This window comes from Pristis pectinata, chromosome 32 (genome assembly GCF_009764475.1).
Source record: "Pristis pectinata isolate sPriPec2 chromosome 32, sPriPec2.1.pri, whole genome shotgun sequence".
NCBI classification, from domain to species: Eukaryota; Metazoa; Chordata; class Chondrichthyes; order Rhinopristiformes; family Pristidae; genus Pristis; species Pristis pectinata.
In genome coordinates, this window is record NC_067436.1 from 9,375,766 (window position 1) to 9,397,693 (window position 21,928).

General features: G+C 41.2%; 1 protein-coding gene across 1 annotated transcript in view; it reads right to left on the reverse strand.

Annotated features, from left to right (window-relative positions):
* ppcdc (phosphopantothenoylcysteine decarboxylase) overlaps positions 1 to 21,928 on the reverse strand; it is a 62,183-nt gene that overhangs the window by 14,098 nt on the left and 26,157 nt on the right. Inside the window, exon 4 of the mRNA XM_052042567.1 lies at positions 1,880 to 2,048. Coding sequence (XP_051898527.1) covers positions 1,880 to 2,048 — 169 coding nt within the window. The remainder of the gene's footprint in view (positions 1 to 1,879; positions 2,049 to 21,928) is intronic.

Genomic DNA, 21,928 nt, shown 5'->3' on the forward strand with positions numbered 1-21,928 from the left:
ACCTTCTTATCCTGGCTTCTGCCCTCTTCCTTTCCAGTCCCGATGAAGGGTCTCAGCCCGAAACGTTGACTGTTTATTTCCCTCCATGGATGCTGCCTGACCTGCTGAGTCCCTCCAGCACTTTTTGTGAATTGCTCCAGATTCCAGCATCTGCAGAATTTTTTGTGTCAAGGTTGTTGAGCTGATACTTCCGAAGAGGAACATAAACAGTGTAGCTGGGTGTTAGATTGCATTTTTATAAATCTATAACGCAGCAAGGAGATCTTCTGCTGTGCCACATCATTATCCTCCCCCAACACTAAAAATATTGTGTATAAAATTATGAAGGGTACAGAGGGCACAGGTTTAAGGTGAGAGGGGAGAGATTTAATAGGAACCTGAGGGGTAACTTTTTCACTCAGACAGTGGTCAGTATATGGAATGAGCTGCCAGAGGAAGCGGTTGAAGCAGGTACATTAACAACATTTAAAAGGTACTTGGACAGGTAAGTGGATTGGAAAGGTTTAGAGGGATATGGGCCAAATACAGGCAAATAGGATTAGTTTAGATGGGAATCTTGGTCAGTATGGACCAGTTGGGCCGAAGGGCCTGTTTCCGTGCTGGATGACTCTATGACAAGCTCACTAGTCATTCACTCCATTTGGTGTTTTTAGACGGATAAGACTGCCTTCTGCAGCTTGACACCTTTGTTTACCTATGGACGACTGGTACTCTAATTTACTCATCTTGGAGGACTTGTTGATGAAAGGCCAGAAGTTTACAATTACACAAGGTTTCTATCGGTCTTTACTAGCTTTAAAAATTCTTATCAAAGGAGGATAAACACTCATTTTCACACCAGCCCAGATTGCAGGGTGCCTCCGAGTGATCGACAGTCAATTAAACCCTTCTGAAGTGCAATTCTTGTTGCAATGTGGATGATGTAACAGTCAACTATTGCACAACAAGCTCGCGCAATGGAACAATTGACCATGCCATTGACTCAAGGATAAATGTTAACTAGGACACCAGGGAGAGCTCCCCTGCTTTTTTTGAAAATAGTTCATCTGAGAGGGCAACCAGGGCTTCTAATTAATATCTCATTATATAGTAATGTTAATGGAATATTTATTTTTAGTAATTCTTATTTGTTTTCTAAAATTAAATCAACAGACAGAGCAAGTAGGTAGAGATATTAAGCACGCATGCACTGATTTTTGGTCAGTTGGCTAACTAAAATTCTTGACCCAATACAAATTCCTGCCTAGATTTTTTTTGGATAAAGCATGGCCGCAATGTGCTCAGGTATGCAGCTGGTGGAAGTTGCATTTGACACGCATGAATGGTTCTATGTGAATGATCTAAACATTTATGACTCTGAGTCAAACCCAAAAGTATTATGTTAGAATTTTAAAAACAATTGCAATCCCATTAATCAGGCAATTGTCTGGAAAAAACACAATTCCCAAATCAAATAAATTTGCAAAAAGAATCTATAAAAGAAAAACAAAGTTCGATTTATAGCTATCATGAAGTAAACTCCTGGTTCCAATTTTAATCCAACCTTAAATTGATACTTTTGACCTGACCTGTCACACTCCCCTTCTTCTAATCTTTGCAAAATTGTTCATAATTTTAAAATAATCAATAAAACTGCTGGCGCTGGCTCCTTTCTTCTTGCTTACCTGCCAAATATTTATCCTTCAATTAAAATTAAAAACAATATTATCAGCATAGAACTGTTTGTGGGAACTTGTGTGTGTTTCTGTGCAGATCAGCTGTTCTATTTCCCCCTTTTCTACGCTTCAACAAGGTACTATAACTAGATGTCCTTGGGTCATTAACAGTGCCAGATAAATGACACTACATTAGTTATAGGAAAGAAGGGAGATTCACTTACCTTCGTCTCCACAAACGAGTTTCTTTACAATGCATGGAACTTCAATATAACCAAAGCTCTTCAGTGTTTGGATCTGCATGGCTGTGATGGGATGTTCCCACATTGCAGTGTTCATGGCTGGGCAGAAGAGCAATGGCCTTTTCAGATCCCAGGCTCGAACAACACAGGTCTGTACCAGACAGAGAATAAACAAATATACCGAATGATTAGCCCTATGGTCAATTATTATACTTACCATGAAGATAACAAAAGTCCAAAAACAAAACTGCCTTCACTCTCACAAGAAATGTACAACGAAGATCGTCACACTGTGTGCCCTCAACAAAGAATATAGCTCATGTTACTATTAATTTTCCAATGCAGTTTATCATCTTGCATTTTATCCCTGGAGGAGAAGAACCGCTTGGAGGACCTTTCAGTAGGGCTGAGGAGATTCACAGTATTACACTGCACGATACTACGTCACGCATAAATCAGGGGGTGCCTTCATGTTATTCCTGCTTTACAGTAAAGCAGCCAGAGTTCCTGGAGCAACTGGGCTGGGAGAAAGCTATTCCCATTTCTAGTCTAGTGTGCACAGACCAGGAACTTAGCTTGGTACTTTTGCTGACCTGTCATCTCAGGATTTGGACACTTAACAGGCTATTAAAATTGTATTTCTTAATTCAACAAATATGACAAAAGATGTTTACTCAAATGCTTTGACTGCAGATCACTGTACACTTACACAAATTGCAGAGTCATTCTTCAAAATTAATTGAGAAACATCAGAGCTTTGTTAATGTAACCACTATAGCAGACTACAAACGATATAATCTGCAGTAGCAGCTGTTAATATTTGGCTTTAACTTTCTTGGAAACTTGAAAAATTAAAGCAAACCGGACAAAACATTCACTTGAAAACTTCCACCACAAGGCAACTAACCTTGAAGCCATCTTCAATCCAAAGTGACAACCTCATTCCTCGCGCTCCCACCCGTTTAAAAGAGCATGTTACCATGGGCCCCTTTAGTCTGGGAGCCACATTCACAATGAAAGCACCTTTTCTATGAGCAGGTATGCAGGTGTTGAACCAAAACCAGAATCCTGATATATGCTGCCTGCGTTCACCCAAGTGTTCCTTGTTCCCTTAATGGAACCTGCAACTTATGTAAAACAGAAATCTGCTGGTCTGTGATGTGTCTGATGATGGGATCCCAGAGCAGACAGTGCACCTTCATCTCTCACTCTGCTATTCTTCACTACATGTCCCACTGTATCTTCATTACATCTACCAGATGGGACAACCCCATTTTGTGTGTCCCATCTAATAGGGAATGTATTGAGTGTCATTCAACATACACATCCAAACCATCTCCTTTTAGCCACTTGCTGTGGAACACCACTCGTAGCATCTTCACAGCAAGAAACTGACCAATTAATTCACTGTAGTCATGTGGCTAGCAGTTAAACCTCTACAAAGCATGATACCAGCTTTACTTGAGCACTAGTTTATTGTGACAACCAAGTGAAACCAGATGCTTGGTGTCGAGGGTAATGGTGTAACCAGATGTAGACAGTGGTCCCTACACAGTATGCCTGTAGACTCAGACAGAGATCACTTGGTGTGTCTGCAGCTTGAAACCAAGGAGAGCAGTCAGGGAGAGATGGTGACCCTGCAAGATGTCCTGAGATAAGGGAAATGCAATGAACTCCCATAATATTATTAAATTCAGAAGTCTGACACTCATATATATGTTTGTTCCTACGAACGACGGAACTAGTTTCTCTCCACTTCTAGTAATTGCTCTTTCTTATCAGTCCTATGTGCTTTTGCTGCTGTGGAAATATGATTACCGTGTCAAGTGATTTCTGTGTGTCTTCTGACTTATGGACAAAATCGACTTATGGACATCTGTAAAAACGGAACCCATTCGTTACCCAGGGGACAGCCCGTAACCGTCTTTTCACCTTTTCGATTGGCTTAACTGAGACATGAGGAACATATCCTGAACATGTCCTCAACTCCTGAACATTCTGGGAGAAAACCAAAAAAATTGAGCACATGGGCTGCAGTAAAGCAGGAAGGACCATCACAGAAAGAGGATCCTGGGTTTGGAACTCAGAGAAGACTCCAACCATTGGAATGAGCCTGGGATTGTTCATCTTGCACGGGTAGCATTCAAGTCCAAGCCGTAAGTTTTATAACTTAATGTATGAGAGTGCAAAGTCATTAAGAGCTATTAGTAGTTGAATGCCCGTATACTTTGGGTGATTTGAGTGTTAATAAAGACCAATCTGTACTAAACTACACTTTGTGCATTTCTTTGTCTGCTATGTCATTTTACACCCTATGGGAGCAAGAGGGTCAAAACTCTGTTTCCTGTTAGTCAGCCAATCTTCCGTCCATGGCATCAGCTTTTAGTGTCTACTATAACCTTTGATGAAACACCTTATCAAAATGCCTTCTGGAAACTTAAGAACAGAACATCCACTGGCAACGCTTTACCCACAGAATTTCTTCCAGGAACTCCAGTAAAGTGGTTGTCCGTAACTTCCCTTTCACAAAACCACGTTGACTTTGTCTGCTACTTTGAGTTTTTCTATGTGCCCTGCCATAATTACTTTAGTAAAAGCTTCCCACATTTTCCCTGTGTTAATGTTAACCTAACAGGTCTGCAGTTTCTGTCTCCCTGTTTTGTTTTGAATAAATGAATTACATTAATTAATCCCTAATCTAATGGAACTTTCCTTGAATCTAGGTAATTTTGGAAAATTAAAACCAATGCATCAACTATCTTACTAGCCACTACTAGACCATAGGTTGAAGTCCATCAGGAGCTGGAGATCTGACAGCCTGCAGTTCCAACAATTTGCTAACCCTCTCCCCTTATTTTCCTGAGTTCCGCCCTCCCGCATAATTCCCAATTTACAGCTATTTTGGGGATGTTACTCTATAGTGAAGACGTGCAAAATATCTAATTCATCTGTCATCTCCCTGTTCTACGTTATTAATCAGAAGGAGGCTTCCCTTGCCTGTAGTCTACCTGATGGCATGAGCTATCATGTATCCTTCTTACAAACAAACTTCTTTACACTGACGCATAATTCATTAAAAGAAGTGAAGTCCAGCCTTTTATCTTGCTCATAACAGTAGTGGAAAGCTATATATTATGAACTTAACTGAACACATATGGGGCTTGGCATGAAAAACACTAGCATTTTGCCGGGTTAGAAGGATACGTTGTTTAATCAGCAGCATGCCCCTCTTTATTAAACTTAAATGCCCTTAAGTGGTTTTTCACAAGCTCTTATACACTCCTTTCTTTGGTTTATAAGAATTGCATAGAGAATTTATGCAAGTTCTAGAACCAGATTCAAGGAATTCATTTGAAGACAACATTTACCGTAAAACTCAACTCCTCCTCAAAGAAGAATGCTAATTAATGTATCTACACAATGAACAAGCTGCTTTCAATAATACTGCTGGCTAGGAAATGCTGGGAGATGATTGCAGTTCCCGTCAACAAGTTTCATATTTGAGGCAGGAGAGAATTTTTCTAACTTCTAACATGGGCCTCATTCACAAAGCTTCTGCCCCTTTGTACTTGCATTTTCCTTCAATTACATAGCATGGACAATTTTCTATCCTGGCTGTTGTGTTCACGTGACTCCTGTCATATTCCTTTGGCGCTACCAGTACAGGCAGGAACTTAAAACATGAGGACATAGGTTTAAGGTGAGAGGGGTAAGATTTATAAGGGATCTGAGGGGCAACTTTTTCCATATAGAGGGTGGTGTGTGTCTGGAACGAACTGCCAGAGGAAGTGGTAGAGGCAGGTACAATTACAACACTTAAAAGACAGGTATGCAGATGGGAAAGGTTTAGACAGATATGGGCCAAATGCAGGGAAACAGGACCAGCTCAAGTAGACAACTTGGTTGGCATGGACGGCCTGTTTCTGTGCTGCATGACTCTATGACATAGATTTTGGCGAAGGGTTGAAAGTTTAGAGGGGATCTGAGGAAGAATCTTTTCACCCAGAGGGTGGCTGGAGTCTGGAATGTAATTCCTCAGTGGACGGGGAGGCAGGTACTCTCACAATGTCTAAGGAGTATCTAGATGAGCACGTGAACTGCCAAGGACACTCATTGTCCATTCCAGGATTTGAGCACATTATCTTGGTTGGCACTCTGGAACAGGACTCCCCTCAGATAAGATCCCATCTTTGGCTAGGCAGCAGGTCCTGACGAACTTTGCAAACTAAAAAAGAACCAGTTCACTTTAGGTTATGTCGTAAATACTATTATCACAGATTAAATGGCACACAATATATAAATCCCACCTCCACAGACACAGATGTTGGCATTCAAATTCCTTCCACATAATAAAAGTGTAATGAAAGACTTAGTTTCAAGTTAAAACAAAACCCTTCCACTTCAGACCCAACAAATGTGATTAAAGATATTTTTTCTGGTAAAGATTTATGATGGGAGGACTATTAAGTGCAACATGACTTTATCTACATTAACAATGTGCAGAATTCATGGCTTATAATCAGAGTAACATAAACTGGGCTTGTAAAGAGCCAAACAACCCTCCTCAATATTAGTCATCTTGGCCCTTTCCATGTCTGTCATACTCAGCTTCTATTTATGACTTAGATCAAGAGAATCCACGACTAGAATCAAAAACTTTCTTAATTATCAAATCAGGACACAACTTGCAAGAAAAGTGAAAGAAGCATGGGAGTCAGCTGTGGATTAATGCAGTGTACAGAGAGAAGGGGGGAGAGAGTGTGAGGGGAGAGAGAGCGAGAGCACATGAAGAGAGAGAGAGGGGGAGAGAGGGGGAGAGAAAAAGAGGGGCAAGAGAGAGAGATTGAGAGAGAGGAGGGAAAGAGAGAGGGGGAGAGAGAGGAGGGAGAGAACACATGAAGAGAGAGAGAGAGAGAGAGAGAGAGAGAGAGAGAGAGAGAGAGAAGTTCGGGTTTGGATAGGAGGGGGTTGAAGAAGGATGGTATTGTAGTGACAGGACTGAGAAAAATCTCCATACCCAAAGGCCGTTAGTGATGGATGAGAGGTTTTAACCCACATGGCACTGACACACTTGCAATGTGTTGTAACCAAATGAAAAATGTTGGATGGTAATGAGTTAAGAATCAGGTGTGCTGGAACAGTCAAGCAACATTTTTTAATTGCACAGACATTAAAATATACATGATATTGTTTTAAAAAATACTAATGTTGGCATTTAAGAGGCTGTTAGCCACGAATATGCAGAGAATGGAGGGATATGGATCGTGTACAGGCAGAAGAGATTTAGTTTAATTTGGCATCGTGTTTGGTGCAGACATTGTGGGCCGAAGGGCCTGTTCCTGTGCTGTACTGTTCAATGTAATTAAAAAAATGTATATTTACAGAATTAATCCACTTTCCAATGCCTCCATGACTGTCGGCTCATAAGTAAGCTATCAGTGCATGCTTGAATTGCTCATTGCTTTCCATTCTCTCTTCCTTAGTCAACCCTAAAATTCTGACAGTGTTACTGATACAGAATGATGACTTGGTCAAGCAACAGTCTCTGGAAACTATAGAGACAGGCCCAGTTACTGCAGCATGGGTAATTTGTCAAACTGGTTAGAACCATAGAACAGTACTGTACAATACAGGCCTTTCGGCCCACAATGTTGTGCTGACCTTTAAACCTCACCTAAGACTATCTAACCCCTTCCTCCCACATATCCTTCTATTTTACATTCCTCCGTATGCTTACCTAGTAATCTCTTGAATTTGACCAATGTACCTGCCTCCACCACCGTCCCAGGCAGCGCATTCCATGCCCCAACCACGCTCTGGGTAAAAAACCTTCCTCTGATATCTCCCTTGAACTTCCCACCCACTACTTTAAAGCCATGCCCTCTTGTATTAAGCATTGGCGCCCTGGAAAAGAGGCGCTGGCTGTCTACTCTATCTATTCCTCTTAATATTTTGTACACCTCAATCATGTCTCCTCTCATCCTTCTCTCCAAAGAGTAAAGCCCTAGCTCCCTTAGTCTCTCCTCATAATGCATACTCTCTAAACCAGGCAGCATCCTGGTAAATCTCCTCTGCACCCTTTCCAACGCTTCCACATCATTCTTATAATGAGGTGACCAGAACTGGACATAGTACTCTAAGTGTGGTCTAACCAGAGTTTTGTAGAGCTGCATCATTACCTCGCGGCTCTTAAACTCGACCTCAAGACTTATGAAAGCCAACATCCCATAAGCTTTCTTAACTACCCTATCCACCTGTGAGGCAACTTTCAGTGATCAATGGATATGAACCGCCAGATCCCTCTGCTCCTCCACACTACCCAGAATCCTGCCATTAACTTTGTACTCCGCCTTCATAAAAGTAAGTATAAAATGAAGAAAAAGGGGTTAAGAAAATGGGGAAAGTGGATTAGTTAAAGCACATTTACATTTTCCAGATGAAAACTCCTTGTCCTTGTTCTTACTTGATTTTGATTCTATCCAGTGGTGTGTAGGTGGGAGGCTCAGTGCGACGAGGGCCTCAAGCCACCAAGAGGCGGTAAGAGTTCTGGTTAGGACTGCAGCCAGGTTTTGCTGGGGGTGTGAGAGTTGGGTTATTTTTGGGGGTGTGAGTATCTTCTGTCAAGAAGATGCAAGGAAGAGGAAATGAAGCATTAAGAGTTAAAAATAAAGAACAGCAGGTTTGAGAAGCTGACCAAGATAGGAAATAAACAAGTACTGACTCTTGCACCTCATTGACTCACAACGCTGATGATCCAACCCTGTGGTTAATCTAGATCATTTAGATGTCTGTAAATGACAACATAGTTACTGTGACTAATAGTCCTCTGGAAATGGCTGAAAGGACAGCATTAAAACATTAAATGCAGATTTGAGGCGTGCTTTCAGCAGGATTGAAAACATTTTGTTGAATAAGATTTTCACAGGCCTTCAAGGGAAAGGTGGCATCCATTATTGTTTCTGCCTGACCAACTTTTTTGTCACAATCATTTGGATTTTACTCATCAATCAATCCAACTATCATAAACCTAATGTCAAAAATTTCACAAGTTTAAGATTACTTTCATTTCTAATCAGTCAGTGTCAAATAGATAATTAATAAGTATGGTTACGTTACACAACTCTTAACTGTAATGCTGAGCTTGGTGGGGAAATCTCAACACTGGATTTTAATCTCAATGTCATACCAATGAATGAAACAGCTATAACCAACCCAAGAGGTTGTAGACATAGAAAGTAATATATTCAGCTTTTCCATTAAATGTTAATGTTTTTAATTTAGTTGGGAATTAGGTAATTTAGGTAATATTACCTTGCCAATATACAAGGTAATACATGATATATAAGTTCATTCCAGTATCCATTGGGGGAAAAAATACAATACACACCAAATATTTCAACGCTGTCACACCATAAACCTGGAAGAAGAAACTTATTTTATGTGTTTCTAATTTGTACACATCTATTTTGTGCAGATTGCCATCAAGAATTCTGTTTAAACCGCAAACATTATCCTGATGGAAAGTGTTCCATTACTTGCTATAACCTATTGTCTATTTATGCAAATATTAGACAATACAAGCAAGTACATCTTATAAGCATAGTTACTTTCTACAATTCACTGGAAACTGAATTATACAGCACCCAGATGCATCCCCTGTGCTTCAAAAGCCAATGCATTACTTTTTGAAGTGATATTTTATAGGCAGACAGAGCAGGCCACTTGTAAAAGCTTCCACAATGTAAATGACAGAAAAATGATTAGACTTTACATCCAGGGTTTCCTTGCTCTTTCTTTATAACATTATAAGTAGCAAATATAAACAAATGCTCTCTGCAACGCCAACAGAGATGAAAGACATAGAAACACTTCCTGCTTCATTTCCTTTGCAAACTGCATCTCCATTTATTTATAAACCCAATGTCAGAGATCAAGATCTAGATAAGGAAGCTTGACTCCTGGTTTGAATGCAGTTCATAATCTCTTGATATAATAACCATTGCACCTTGTTGTGTGCTGAGGGTTCATAAGAGTAAGTATAAAACGAAGAAAAAGGGGTTAAGAAAACAGGGGGAAAGTGGATTAGTTAAAGCACATTTAAATTTTCCAGATGAAAAACACAATGATGCTGGAGGAACTCAGCAGGCCAGGCAGAGTTCCTCCATCTTCATGATACTTTTCATCTAGATTCCAGCATCTGCAGTCCTTTGTTTCTCTTTAAATTTTCCAAATGAGTATTAATGAGTTCAGGGAATAATGCTTCTCATGAAGAAAGAATTAGAGAATTCAGCTAGTGCTCAATGAGGACAAGGGGAGGTAATCACTTGGTGAATAATACAATAGCCTCTTTTAGTTTCTGGTAGGTCAAAATATTATGTAGTTATGTAGATCAAAACTACAAAAGATAAGGTAAGATATCTTTATTAGTCACATGTACATCGAAATACACAGTGAAACACATCTTTTGCATTGAGTGTTCTGGGGGCAGTCTGCAAGTGTCACCACGCTTCTGGTGCCAACATAGCATGCCCACAACTTCCTAACCTGTATGTCTTTGGAATGTGGGAGGAAACCGGAGCACCCGGAGGAAACCCACGCAGACACGGGGAGAACGTACAGACTCTTTACAGACAGTGGCCGGAATTGAACCCAGGTCGCTGGCGCTGTAATAGCGTTATGCTAACCACTACACTACCGTGCCTGCTGTGCATAATTATCCACATGCATTGTATTTGGAATGGCAATATTCAAGTATGTTGACAATCATGTTCAAAGGAAGTATATTCTAAAAACCCACATATGGGCATAGAACATGTTCTAATTTTGCTGTTCTTAGGAACTGGGCTGATGTCATGTTTTAATCAATCTACTTCTTTGTCCAAAATATTCTGAGCAATAGTTTTAGCCTGCATGCCTTGGTCTGATATGACAGAAGAGCAAGATGGAGTCTCCCAACAACTCCAGTGATGAACACATTGTTAGAATTAACCAAACATGCTAACTTATAAGTTTCCACATTTCAGATCAGAGATCTGGATAATTAAATGGATGAGACCAGATGTAAAGAAATGGGGGGGGGGGGGGGGGGGGGAGTCTAAACCACCACCAAGTACTAAATTAACAAGCCCAGAAGGGAACGGTGTTATTTTGACAAGCTACATAGGTTAAGGCTTTAAAAGGCTTCCTCAAAAAATGAGGCAGGTCAATTAAGTCTTTTTCTATAAGAACAGTTGGTTAAATAATTAGTACAATAAAACACTGAGGCAAAAAGAAAAAATCAAACATACTATTATGAAAGCCCCTCTATGTAAGGAAACCTAAATAAATGAGGCATACATAAAAACAGGAAATACTCAGCAGGCTAGACTGCATCCTTGGAAAGGAAATTATGGAGTTACTATCTCAGGTGGAAGTGGGAAACTGGGTTTTCTCACTTTCCCAGTTCTGATGAAGACTCTGACATAGAGTCAGAGTTACTCAACATGAAAACAGGCCCTTCAGCCCAACTCATCCATACCGACCAAACTGCCTACCTGAACTAAGGGACAAGAAATTCTGCAGATGCTGGAATCCGGAGCAACACACACAAAATGCTGGAGGAACTCAGCAGGTCAGGCAGCATCCATGGAGGGAAATAAACAGTTGACGTTTTGGGTCGAGACCCTTCATCAGGACTGGAAAGGAAGAGGGCAGAAGCCAGAATAAAAAGGTGGGGGGAGGAGCAAGTGCTAGGTGAGTCCAGGTGAGAAGGGGAAGGTAGTGGGTGGGGGGGTACCCGAACAAGTCCCATTTCCCTGCATTTGGCCCGTATCTCTCTAAAACATTTCTATCCATGAACCTGTCCAAATGTCTTTTAAGTGTTGTAATTGTACTTGTCTCTACCAGTTCCTTGGATAGCTTGTTCGACATACTCACAATCTTCCCTGTGGAAAAAGTTGCCCCTCAGATCCCCTTGAAAACTTTCCCCTCTCGCCTTAAACCTATGCCTGCTAATTTAAGACTCTCCTTCACTGGGGAAAAAGATTGTGACCATTCACCTCATGATTTTATATACCTCTGTAAGGTCACCCCTCAGCCTCTCCGGGTGATAATGACAGCAGCAGCCAGATCAGTAGCACCACAACTGGCTCTGTTGTACAGCAGGGTAGGGTGAAGTTCAGGTGAGCATGAAACATTAACTCTGTTTCTTTTTCCACAAATGCTGCCTGCCTTGCACAGTGCTTCCAGCATTTTGTATTTATTTCAGATTCCAGCATCTGCAGTTCTTTGTTTTTCAACACGAGGCAAATCTCTCCCTGGGAGCTGTGGGAAAATCTCACGGACCATGGTCATGTTGGCAGGGGTTTTAGCTATGGCTACACATTAATCTCATTCTCCCTAGGTCAACAAGGGGAAGGAAAATAAGAGTCTTACTGATCACATTTTTGTACATCAACAATTGCACTCAGTTCATGATTAAATATTTTTAATAGTACCCTGCCAACTAGTGAGTGAGTAATGTGTAGAACATTCGGAAGATTGCAATTGTAAACTTACATAGAATCTAATGGATTACAGGATGACTGGAGTGTGCTCTGCAAGGCACATTTAGTCCTGCCAAGTCTCCCGTGTGTGGCAGCCTCAATTTCTTCTACATGATCGAATAGAAGTAAATGTCCCCACCATCATTCTTCATGTTCAACTGCTGTATAAATATCTTTAAGTCACACCAGTGTATTATCTTCAGTAACTGCGTTCAACCACCTTGCAGGCAGCAGCATATAGTTTTGCAACCCTTGACCTTTCATTCTTTATTTTAAATAAGAAAAACTAGTCAGGAACAAAGATGAAAGTTTATGATTAGTTATGGGAAGCATTTGGATATTAAAATAAGACCATAAGATATAGGAGCAGAATTAGGCCATCCGGCCTATCGAGTCTGCTCCACTATTCAATTATGGCTGATTTATTTTCAACCCCATTCTCCCATTTTTTTCTCAGTAACTCTTAACCCCTTTACCAATCAAGAACCTAACAATCTCTGCCTTAAATACACCCAATGACTTGGCCTCCACATCTGTCTGTGGCAACGAATTCCACAGATTCACCACCCCCTGGCTGAAGAAATTCCTCCTCATCTCAGTTCTAAAGGGATGTCCCTTTATTCTGAGGATGTGTCCTCGGATCCTAGACTAATGGAAACATCCTCTCCACGTCTGCTCTATCCAGGCCTTTCAGTATCCGGTAGGCTTCAATGAGATCCCCCTCATCCTTCTAAACTCCATTGAGTACAGGTCCAGACACATCAAATGTTCCTCATACATTAAGTCTTTCATTCCCAGGAGCATTCTTGTGGGCCTCCTCTGGACCCTCTCCAAATGAACAATGCATATACTTTTTCCAGAAGTTTCTCCTATTGTCCAGGACAATTATCTGTAATTTGTGTTATCCTAAAACTAATCTCACTGATCTAGTACAAGAGTTCTCCCCAAGACCTGGCACAATGAGTTAGAGTTCCTTCTGTGCTTTTACTTTCTTAGGTCATGGGGAAAAAGAGATGTAAGTGGCCCTTGCTTGCTCCTGTGCGCCTGGAGTTCTTTAGGGGTCAACTAATTTGGGGGCTCAATTAGAAGCAATTAATAGAAATGTGGGGAAAAATATATTAAAATTACATAAAGTATACAGGACAGAAGCAGATCATTTGACCCATCTGACAAATGCTAGTGATATACCAGGTGAATCACAACCAATCTCCCACCACCATCTTACTTAATACAGCCTTATTAGCTTAACAATACATCAATGAAGATTATTTCATTGGTTGTAATGAGGGCTGGGTCATCCTGAAGTCATAAAAGGTTCTGTACAAATGTATTTTTCTTTTATAGTCTTCTAATCCTTTCTCTTCATGCCGTTTGTCTCAACTACTTGTGGTGTAGTGATCTCCAATTCTAATCATTCTCAGAACAACTTAGATTCTTCCAAATCCCTAGTCATGGCCTCTTGTTTCTCATCGCCAAAATGTTAGCCTCTTCTCTTGTCTCCAATCTGCTGAAAAGTTTGAAAGATCTGTGTCAGGTCAAGCCTCAGGCATTTTTTCCTGTTTAACCTTTTCTGGTGCGTATCTTCTTTCAATTCTGGTGTATGTTCTGGAAATGTGAAGGAAAATTTATGCTTTTCAATTACAATGGAATTCAGCTGGAGCTCTCTCCACTGGGTAACAACCTTTGGGAGGAATATACAGTGGAGAAAGTGGGATACTTCTGGATAATCTCCACTTCAGAATTCTTGGACTTCGGTCCTTGAGTTCAGGAAAAATCCCTGAATAGATACAAAGTAGATTTGAAACATTGACCAGACATTGCTGAGGGATAAACCACAGTTCAGGATGGTCAACTGTTTCCCAAGATTATAAATCACATAGCATTGTTCCAGGTAGAAGCCAGTTTCTTACAATGAATAGTCAAAGTTTGGATGTTCAAGCCAAAACATATTTAGAGAAGAAAAACTACATTATCTATTTGTTCCCTTAAATGCATTCGATTGGGAAAAGAAATGTAACTCGGTTCAAGAGCAGCTTCTGATGCTCCAAAATGTCAATGCCCTGTGAATCGTGTGTGTGCTGAAAATTTATAGTACTATAATATAGAACAGTAAGTTGTTCTGGTCCCCCAGAGAATGACATTAACCATTATTCAAGACACCTTTTGAAGATGTTAGCAATGAGTTGACCACAGTGAAATGTGAAAAGTAGAACTGTTCAGTGACAATGAACCAAGGCTGGAAACTGCCTGGGTAAAGAACGGTGCCACAGTGGATAATAAAGTGGTTTCGGAGAAGGAGAACGTGATCTCAAATAATCCAGAGCAGGAACTAGCACGAGATGTGGGAACAGAGAAAACTTCGAAAAACAAGGTACGTTTCTTGAAACGTGTTGATGCAATCCATGCATAGATGGCCTGTTTCTGTGCTGTACAACTCGATGACTTTATGTAGAGCAACGCGAGCCGCTCCTTGTTTCAATGATCAATGGCCATTATGGTCAATTAGGCTACTCGATTCCAACTAGTTCATCATTAGGCAATTTCAGAGCACCATTCATCTGAGGTAGCTACTTGCACAACACATACTTATTAACACAAAAGAATGGCAAAAAGGTTTAATTACCAGAGCTAGCAGACAACAAATATTTCACTGTTCATAGAAAATTAGATCAAAAGACTAAAATTGGTATATTGGCAAATTGATTTATTACTGTCACATATACCGAGGTACAATGAAAACTTTGTTTTGCATGCCATCCATACAGATCATTTCATCACATCAGTACATCGAGGTAGTACAACGAAAAAGCAATAACAGAATGCAGAATACAGTGTTACAGTTACAGAGAAAGTACAATGCAGGCAGACAGTAAGGCCATGACGAGGTAGATTGTGAGGTCAAACTTAACTAGCTCAACCAGGTTAATTGCAATCTCTACTAAAGTGAGAGACAGCAGTGCATAAAGGAAATAAAAAGCATAACTTGGTGCAACGAGAAACTCATTTAAAGTTTCTGTAAAGATTGAATAAGCTTGGAAAAGGTCAAATTCATAGATTGCAGAGAGATACAACACTGCCGATCATCAAGCACCCATTTACACTACTCCTTCATAGTTCCATTTTATTCTCCCCACATTCCCATCACCTCCCCCCAGATTCTATTTATCACCTACACACTAGGGGCAATTTACAGCGGTCATTTTTCCCGATGTAAACTCAAGGGTGTCTACCTGCAACTGGACACTGCAGCGGGAAGAATCCAACGAGATTGGAGCACGAGCAAAGTTGGTAAAGAAAGAAAAGTTTGACTCTACGTCACAAGTTAAGGACCTTAGCAAAGTTCTTTATAGTCATTGCTACAGGGTGGGAATCATGGCAGCCATTTAGCTCACAGGAACATCCAACAAACAACAATGGTGATAAAGACCAAATAACCTGATTATAGGGCCAGCTGAGGGCTAAGAAGTGGCCAGGCCATGAGAAGGGTGGCAGAAGGAATGGGTGGGTTGAAGGAACTCCCTTATTCTTCTAGACCCACAGGAACTTATGGGTAAGTGGACCTGAGTTAATATCTCATTTAATAGATTGATTTGTGAATACAAAGTACAAGAGGACAGGCTTTAGGGTGAAAGGGGAAAGGTTTAGGGGGAACATTAGAGGGAACTTCTTCACTCAAAGAGTGGTGGGAGTGTGGAATGGGCTGCCATCTGATGTGGTAAATGCAGGCTCGCTCTTAACTTTTAAAAGTAAATTGGATAGATACATGGACAAGAGAGGTCTGGAGGGTATGGGCTGGGGGCAGGTAAATGGGACTAGCAGAATAATGTTTCGGCACAGACTAGAAGGGCCGAATGGCCTGTTTTCTGTGCTGTAGTTTTCTATGGTTCTATGATTCTACAAGAGCCAAAGTCAAGTTTATTGTCATATGCACAAGTACATGTGTGCACAGATGCAATGATAAACTTGCTTCCAGCAGCATCACAGGCACACAGCATCATATAAGCAGCATTCACAAGAAAAACATAAATTAAACATAAATTATACACAATATTTACGAGAAAGAATACAATTAGAACAAAAACAAAGTCCATATTAATGCAAAGTGATCAAAGTGGTCACAGTGTTACTAAACTGTAGTGATTAGTGTTTTGCCAATTGGTTCAAGAACTGAATGGTTGAAGGGAAGTAGCTGTTCATGAACCTGGTGGTGTGGAACTTCAGGCTTCTGTATCTCCTGCCTGATGGTAGCTGTGAGAAGATGGCATGGCTTGGATGGTGGATCAAACCTCCTAAGCAGTCAGAGAACTTAAAGTGTGTATAACAAGCATGTAGTTAATTCTTGGATGCAAGAGGGAACCTTGACCAAGATAAGAAAAATACAGAAACCAGATGTCTGTGGTCTGGCTCCAAGAGTAAACAGCAGGCTGTGGGAACTGGTCACAGCAAGTTACAAAAACCTGATGGTGAGGAAAACCACTGCTGTAGTCAAAGCAGCAGAATTCCCAGTCAACAGAGGCATCAGATTATGTGAGTGCAAGGCCATGCTGTGTCCCGTTAGTGAATGCTGGATAGGTGAATGAACATTGAAGATTAACTCTTATGAATCTTGAATGGGATGGGGAAGTGGGGGAAGGATATCAGCCACTTTAGATGGATTGCTGACTATTATTTGAGGAAGTAAATGACTTTTTTAAAAATGTGTCTGCTGTCAGTATGCAGTTAGCCCAAGTTCTGTACTGTAGACAGCATTTAATTTAAAACACCTTAGTTTTAATTAGCTGGGATATAGTTGTAGTACTAATAAAAAAGTTGTTCACCATGGTGCAATTCCATTTAGACACAAGTAGAATTTACAATCCCAATATTTGCAATGCTCTCGGAAAGAGCAAGCGAGAGGGACTATTAGTAATGCTTTCAGAGTGAGCTGACTGGCATCAAAGTTGAATGGCTTCCTCTTGTTACATCATTCTGTACATTTGAACAGTTAGATCTGGTTGAATGGACAAACAATTACAGCTCACAGATTTAAGTGGGTAAACCAACCCAGCTGCAAGTGATATGCTTGCTTGGTCAAATGATAGAACAGCGACGGAAGTTCCAGATCTTAAAATTAGCAAGCCAGAAAGAGGTCCAGGTTAACAGTAGCTGGTTAGAGACAGCCCCCTTCTGGCAGAGACTTGTCATTGCACTGTTACAAGGAGTAGAATAAGAAAAAAAATCATTCTGAGATTACAGTTCAATATTTTCGGCAATCCTTTATTCCCCTCGTGAACAATAAAAAATTTGGACCACTTTTGTTTTCAGTAAGGTACTGTACACAAGAAGCATTGAGCCCGTCCACTGTACTTGTCCCTGGGGTAAGAGGACTCACTTCTACCCACAGGTATGAACACTGCAGAGGAGGAGGTCTGATGAAGTTGTCATTGCCATGGAAAGCAGATCACGGATTCATAAACTTGTAGTTTCATGTATCACTCTGTCTTGAGGACTTTTTAAAAACACTTTACAGCCAACAAAATACCCCAGAAATCAATTGTTGCTCCATTGCAGGAGCCTAATCCAAGTACAGGGAGGTCCAACAATCAAGCCCACAACATAACCAGCCACATGGTACTAAAGAGATGCCATCTCCCTTCTCACATAGGAAGTAAATTCATGTCCGCGGGCATAAAACACAGCAAGTTTAAGCCTTGAAAACGTTTTGGACATTATCCTTATTCAAAAGATATATTCACATAACTCATGTTCACGTCACTTCTTGTGGGATAAATGGACAAATAATTCTAAACTACAAGAGGAGGTTATGGGTAAACTAAGAGGTACAAGAGTAGAGGGAAGAGGAATGTAATAAGAGCCATGTTGGAGTACTCTACCAAAGTGCAGACACAGAAGTGATGTGGTGAATGAACTCTTGCTGAGTTGCAAACGTTATCACAGACTTAAATGCATGGACCACATGGCTTAAAAGAATGCTACCACTGACTCTTGAAGGCTCTGCCATAACATACTCTATGCTGCAGCAGCTAGCATTTATACATTATGTTTTAAATCAAGGGTTCAATTCTCACCACTGCAGAAGGGGAATATAAATAAATAAATTATCTGGAATCAAAAATAAAAGATTTATTGATAGCAAGGACCTGTATTACCATTACTGAGGGTGACACAATGACACAGCTAGTAGAGACACTGCCTTGCAGTGCCAGAAAGCCGGGCTTATTACTGACCCCGGGTGCCGTCTGTGTGGAGTTTGCACGTTCTCCCTCTGACCGTGTGTGTTTCTTCCGGTGTTCCGGTTTCCTCCCATGTCCTAAAGACATGCAGGTTAGTAGATTAATTGGCCGTTGTAAGTTGCTCCTAGTGTGTAGGTGAGTGGTGGAATCTGTGGGGGTTAATGAGAATGTGGGGAGAATAAAAAATGGGATTAACATAGGATTGGTGTAAATGGGTGGGTGATGGTTGGCGCAGATTTAGTGGGCCGAAGGGCCTGTTTCCGTGCTGTCTCTCTCTATGACTTTAGTATGGAAAATGTCAGAAGGGTGGGGTGCAAGAAGGCAATAAGATGAGGAATACAATATGATAAGAACTAGGCGAAGGCACAATGCAAGAGCTGGGAATAGGCTAGGTTCAAGACATGTCTTTAGGAGAGTTTAATGGTAGAGCTCAAGCCAAAGGATTCAGGAAGGAAGTTCCAATGAATGAAGCTTTCAGCTCTACCATGATGGCAAGGGAAAGGGAGGAAGGAATCATGAAGGGCAGAAATAAAGAATTGAATGGTGCGAGAGAAGACAAAGGTGAGTGAGGATGCAGAGTTCAGGTGAAACTTTGATGATATGGAGTTTATGACTTGGGAACAGGTAACTACTGTAGGTGCAAAAGCACAGGAACGATGGGTAAACAGGATTTAATACGACAAAACATTACATCAGTTCAGTCGGCATTTAGATAGCACTACATAAAATGTAGGAAGTTAGTTAAGAAGAAATTGGAGAACCACGCCTAGAGACAAAACCTTTGTTATGAGCTTTGCTGATGATACTGGCTTTTAAGTTCTGCATTGTGTTATTAATCAATGGTTGTGCATCAACCTAAACCAATGGCCAGGTAAAAAGATGGACGTGGAGGATCGGGCAGTGACATTAACAATGCAACTTGGAAGTCTCAAGATTTGTCTCCCCAATGCTCACTTGAAGGAAGTTTCAATATATCCAGGCAAGTCAACCAGTACCATAGAAGTGGTTATGGTGGACAGGTAGATAGCCAGGATATATTGCCTACAGGTGCTGTGATTGAGCAGAGGAGAGGGAAGAGAATTAACTTGTGGCAATATCCTGGAATATAATAGAGCTGGACTGAAAGACAGATTGTTCCTGGAAATGATGCTGGACAGATTCTTGTGAAACCAGACATAGTCATGCTCTGAAACGGAGCACAGAAGGAGACGTCATAAAGTAGGACGATGTCATCAACCAGATCAAACTCTGTGGAGAGATTAACAAGCAGTTACAGTAAAATTTCTAACTTTTCACTTTCCAATTTCGATTACTGGGAATTGGCTACAATGTGCTTCAAAGGCCTGTGTCATTACTGCAACAGACAAGAAAGTATGCCAGGGAAACGGCAGGAAAGTGAAGAGAGAACCAAAAGGAGTGATTAAGCAAAAAATATACATGAAACCAAACAATACCAGAAGTTAGCAAACTGAAATGAGAAGTGAAATCAGGAAGGAAATTGTAAAATGAATGGTATAGGAACAGAAAGGGCACTTACTGTTTCCAGAAGTAGATGCTTTTTTGTGTTGTCCACAAGAGATGACATGGTTTTTATCCAATGATTCCCTCAGAAAGTGCAGTGTTAAATTAAAACCTTTGTAAAGTGACACACTCTGCATCAAGCCATTTTACAATGGCAAGTAAAGAAAGAACCCTTCATTTCACAATCCTTGACTTTCTGACCAACAGACCACAATCGGTGAGGACAGGCAGCAAAACCTCCAGCACTATTATTCTCAGCACTGGTGCCCCACTAGGCTGCATCCTCAGCCCTCTACTCGATTCTCTATATACTCATGACTGTGAGGCCAGATTCTGCTCTAACTCCATCTACAAGTTTGCAGATGATACCACCATAGTAGGCCACATCTCAAATAATGACGAGTCAGAGTTCAGGAAGGAGATAGAGAGCTTAGTGGCATGGTGTCATGACAACAACCTTTCCCTCAATGTCAGCAAAATAAAAGAGCTGGTCATTGACTTCAGGAAAGGGGACGGTGTACATGCACCTGTCTACATCGACGGTGCTGAGGTCGAGAGGGTTGAGAGCTTCAAGTTCCTAGGAGTGAACATCACCAATAGCCTGTCCTGGTCCAACCATGTAGATGCCACGGCCAAGAAAGCTCACCAGCACCTCTACTTCCTCAGGAGGCTAAAGAAATTTGGCATGTCCCCTTTGACACTCACCAACTTTTATGGATGCACCATAGAAAGCATCCTATCTGGATGCATCACGGCTTGGTATGGCAACTGCTCTGCCCAGGACCCCAAGAAACTGCAGAGAGTTGTGGACACTGCCCAGCGCGTCACGGAAACCAGCCTCCCCTCCATGGACTTTGTCTATACCTCTCGCTGCCTTGGTGAAGCAGCCAGTATAATTAAAGACCCCACCCACTCGGGTCATTCTCTCTTCTCTCATCTCCCATCAGGCAGAAGATACAGGAGCCTGAGGGCACGTACCACCAGGCTCAAGGACAGCTTCTATCAAACGGTGATAAGACCATTGAACAGTTCCCTTATATGATGAGACAGACTCTTGACCTCACAAAGTACCTTGTTATGACCTTGCACAATAGACAATAGACAATAGGAGCAGAAGTAGACCATTCGGCCCTTCGAGTCTGCACTGCCATTTTGAGATCATGGCTGATCCTCAACAATCAATATCCTGTTCCTGCCTTGTCCCTATATCCCTTGATTCCCCTATCTATAAGAAACCTATCTAGCTCCTTCTTGAAAGTGCCCAGAGAATTGGCCTCCACTGCCCTCTGAGGCAGTGCATTCCACAAATTCACAACCCTCTGGGAGAAGAAGTTTTTCCTCACCTCTGTCCTAAATGGCCTAGCCCTTATTCTTAAATCATATCCCCTGGTCGTGGACTTCCCCAACATCTGGAACATATTTCCTGTCTCTATCTTGTCCAATCCCTTAATAATCCTGTATGTTTCAATCAGATCCCCTCTCAATCTTCTCAATTCCAGTGTGTACAATCCCAGTCTCTCTAACCTCTCAGCATAAGACAGTCCCGACATCCCCGGAATTAACCTCGTGAACCTACACTGCACGCCCTCTATAGCCAGGATATCCTTCCTTAACCCTGGAGACCAAAACTGTACACAATACTCCAGGAGTGGTCTCACCAGGGCCCTGTACAAATGCAAAAGAATCTCTTTGCTTTTGTACTCAATTCCCCTTGTAATACAGGCCAACATTCCATTAGCCTTCATCACTGCCTG